Below are 2,881 nucleotides of genomic sequence, written 5' to 3' on the forward strand. Positions count from 1 at the left end.
CTTGATGACCAGCAAGAGGAATATCATGGAAAGTCTGTAGAATATTCTTTTTGAGCTGAGATTTAGGTAACAGAAAGATTCTATCCTTGTAAAGTATTAACCCATCAACCACCTTATACCTTTCATCATGAAAAGTACCCTCAATAATGCTGGTTGCAAAGTCATTTTTGGCATAATCAGTGAGCAACAAGTCCCTCCAGCCAGCTGTTAGCTCGCGTAGTGAGCTCAAATGGGGTCTTTTTGATAGTGCATCAGCTAGAATATTGTTTTTGCCCGACATACTCGATGTCAAAATTGTAAGCTTGTAGTTTATTTACCCACTTCTGTTGCCTTTCATTTAAATCCTTTTGATGCATGAAGTGTTTAAGACTATTATGATTAGTTTTAACCATGAATTTTTACTCCCCACCGAGTATTACCTAAACTTGGCCAATGCGTGCATGATTACAAGCATCTCCTCGTCATAGATGGAATATGTCTTCTCAGCTCCTCTTAATTTTCTACTTTCAAACACAATCAGATGCTTGTCTTGCATCAATATAGCACCAACTCCTCCCGATGCATCACATTGAAGCTCAAAAGGCTTGGAGAAATCAGGTAGAGCCAAAACAGGGCATGTGCTCATGATTTCCTTGAACTTGTCAAAAAGTCCTTGTACCTTTTCTGACCATACAAAAACTCCTTAGTGAGGTCCATGTGGAGGGCAGCCAACTGAGAATAACCCTTCACAAACCTTCTGTAAAAACCACATAGACCCAAGAACCCCTTCAGATGTGTCAAGTTCTCAGGTGGAGGCCAATCAACAATTGCCTTGATCTTCTTAGGATCAACCTTAACTCCCTTTGCGCTGATGATATGGCCAAGGTAAAGCAACTCCATTCCAAAATCGCTCTTAGACTCCTTAGCAAACAATGACTCAGACTCCAGAATACTAAGTACTTCATCCAAGTGTTGCAGATGCTCCTTCCATGACTTACTAAAAATAAGGATGTCATCAAAAAAGATTAACACGAACTTCCTCAGTTGGTTCTAAAAAATCTTGTTCATGCAGGATTGGAAGGTAGTAGGTGTGTTGGTGTAAATAATTATTCATCATGGATATTATTACACTATACTAAGTTTACTTAGGTACATGCATTTCATAGTAGTTTGGGTATGAGACACTTGGGTGTTTGTGCCACATTGGGATAGTGTGTGTAGGAGAATTTCCACCTTTTATGGTGTTGATCTTGTTACTACTCTATCATATCCACTTATTGTGGAGTGATCATTCCACCTTCGGTGGGTGATCCACCTCATGTGGAATATTTTATTGTTTCTCCTACCTACCCACACTTATTTCCTACCTACGCTTGTTTCTTATTGAGCCACATGTCATGTTTGTGTGCTCACATATCCATATAGCCTTGCCTATATAAGCAAACTCATCTACATTGTTTGTACGAACAACTATTGAACATCTTGTAATGATCCAGTTGATCACATTTTGCATCTTGATAGAATACAGTTTATTCCTATCATCTATTTTGTTCTCTCTTATTTGTGCTTTCCATTGCCTCTAGATCTTGGCAAAATCTCACAAGGTGCATTAATCAAGCCAAAGGGCATGACTAAAAACTCAAAATTCCCAAAGTGGCATCTGAAGGCTGTCTTCTCAATGTCTGATTCCCTCATCCTAATCTGATGATAGCCGGATCTGAGATCAATCTTAGAAAAGTAGACAACACCATGTAACTCATCAATGAGCTTATCAATCGTAGGAATAAAATACCGATTTTTGGTCTTTTGATCGAGAACCCGGTAATCCATGCACATGCACATGGTCCCATTCTTCTTCTTTACTAACACCATTGCTGAAGCAAAGGGGCTCTTACTCGGCCTAATGTATCTCATAACCAGAAGCTCCTTTATTGCTTTCTCAATCTCATCCTTCTACTTCTTTGGGTACCAGTATGGAGTAGTGATAACCGACTTAGCTCCTTCTAACTCAATGATATGCTCGGTCCCTCTCTCAACCTCTCTCAAGAGGTCTCCCAAGGGGCGGATTTTCAAAGACCTTGCTCCTTTTGGTGATCGATGCTTGAATGTCAAAAGGATAGTTTCTCTTTTCATCAAGTAGATTGGATGGCATGATCATGCATTCTGCTGCCCACTCCACTTGGTCATGACGGACCAGCCGCTCCATCCTCTTCAGTGAAACAATTTGAGGGCCTCCATTAGACATCCCTCGTAACACCACTCTGTTCCCTTCAGACATAAATTTCAACTCCATTGTTTGCAGATTGAGAGTGATCTCAACAAGAGATAGCAGCCATTGAATGTCGAGAACTGCATCATTAGTACCTCCAATACTCACCACAAAGAAGTTATCCTTGACTTCATAGTTTCCCAACTTCAGAGACATATTCGAAACCATTCAGTTGCAAGAGATAGTTGAACCATCAGCTACCATTACTTTGAATCTATCAACCTCCTCAGTTATCAAGCCTCTCTTTGCAACAATCAATAAAATTGTGAGTTGCTCCAGTATCAATAAGGGCAATAAATCGATGCTCTCCAGATACTCCCTGCACTTTGAATGACTCATTTTTATGAATGCTAGATAGTTGAGCAACTACACCCCTATCTTCTGGATCACTTTCAGACCCTTCTGGAACCTCTTCATACTCACTTTTCTCCATATCAGTCTGTTGTTCTGAAATTTTAGAATCTGATCCATTAGCTGAATAGGCTTCCATTTGACATGCATTGCCCTTCCCATGGCACCCATCACCCGAGGCCCAAGGTTCCTTGCAAGAGTAACATAAATTTTTCCTTCGGAGCTCTTGGCAAAGCTCATCATCCATCCGAGAAGGGAACTTCTTGGTCTAATTTGTAAATT

The 2,881-nt window shown here is 40.3% G+C and overlaps 1 protein-coding gene across 1 annotated transcript; it reads right to left on the bottom strand.

Moving 5' to 3' along the window:
• Positions 1-621: 621 nt before the first annotated feature.
• LOC131068974 (uncharacterized) lies at positions 622-2,404 on the bottom strand. The gene is made up of 2 exons (XM_058004264.2): positions 2,154-2,404; positions 622-976 (listed from the first exon to the last, which is right to left on the bottom strand). The coding sequence occupies exons 1-2, from the start codon at positions 2,402-2,404 to the stop codon at positions 622-624; spliced, it is 606 nt and encodes a 201-aa protein (XP_057860247.2).
• Between the last annotated feature and the right edge of the window lie 477 nt (positions 2,405-2,881).

Source organism: Cryptomeria japonica, chromosome 7 (assembly GCF_030272615.1).
Source record: "Cryptomeria japonica chromosome 7, Sugi_1.0, whole genome shotgun sequence".
Classification (NCBI taxonomy): domain Eukaryota; kingdom Viridiplantae; phylum Streptophyta; class Pinopsida; order Cupressales; family Cupressaceae; genus Cryptomeria; species Cryptomeria japonica.

Excerpts from the sequence above, each read along its gene's own strand:
- LOC131068974 (XM_058004264.2), bottom strand. The coding sequence starts at position 2,404 with ATGTCTCTGAAGTTGGGAAACTATGAAGTCAAGGATAACTTCTTTGTG. Across the intron at positions 977-2,153 it reads GTCCGTCATGACCAAGTGGA|TAAGTCATGGAAGGAGCATC; the intron begins GTGGGCAGCAGA and ends CCTTATTTTTAG.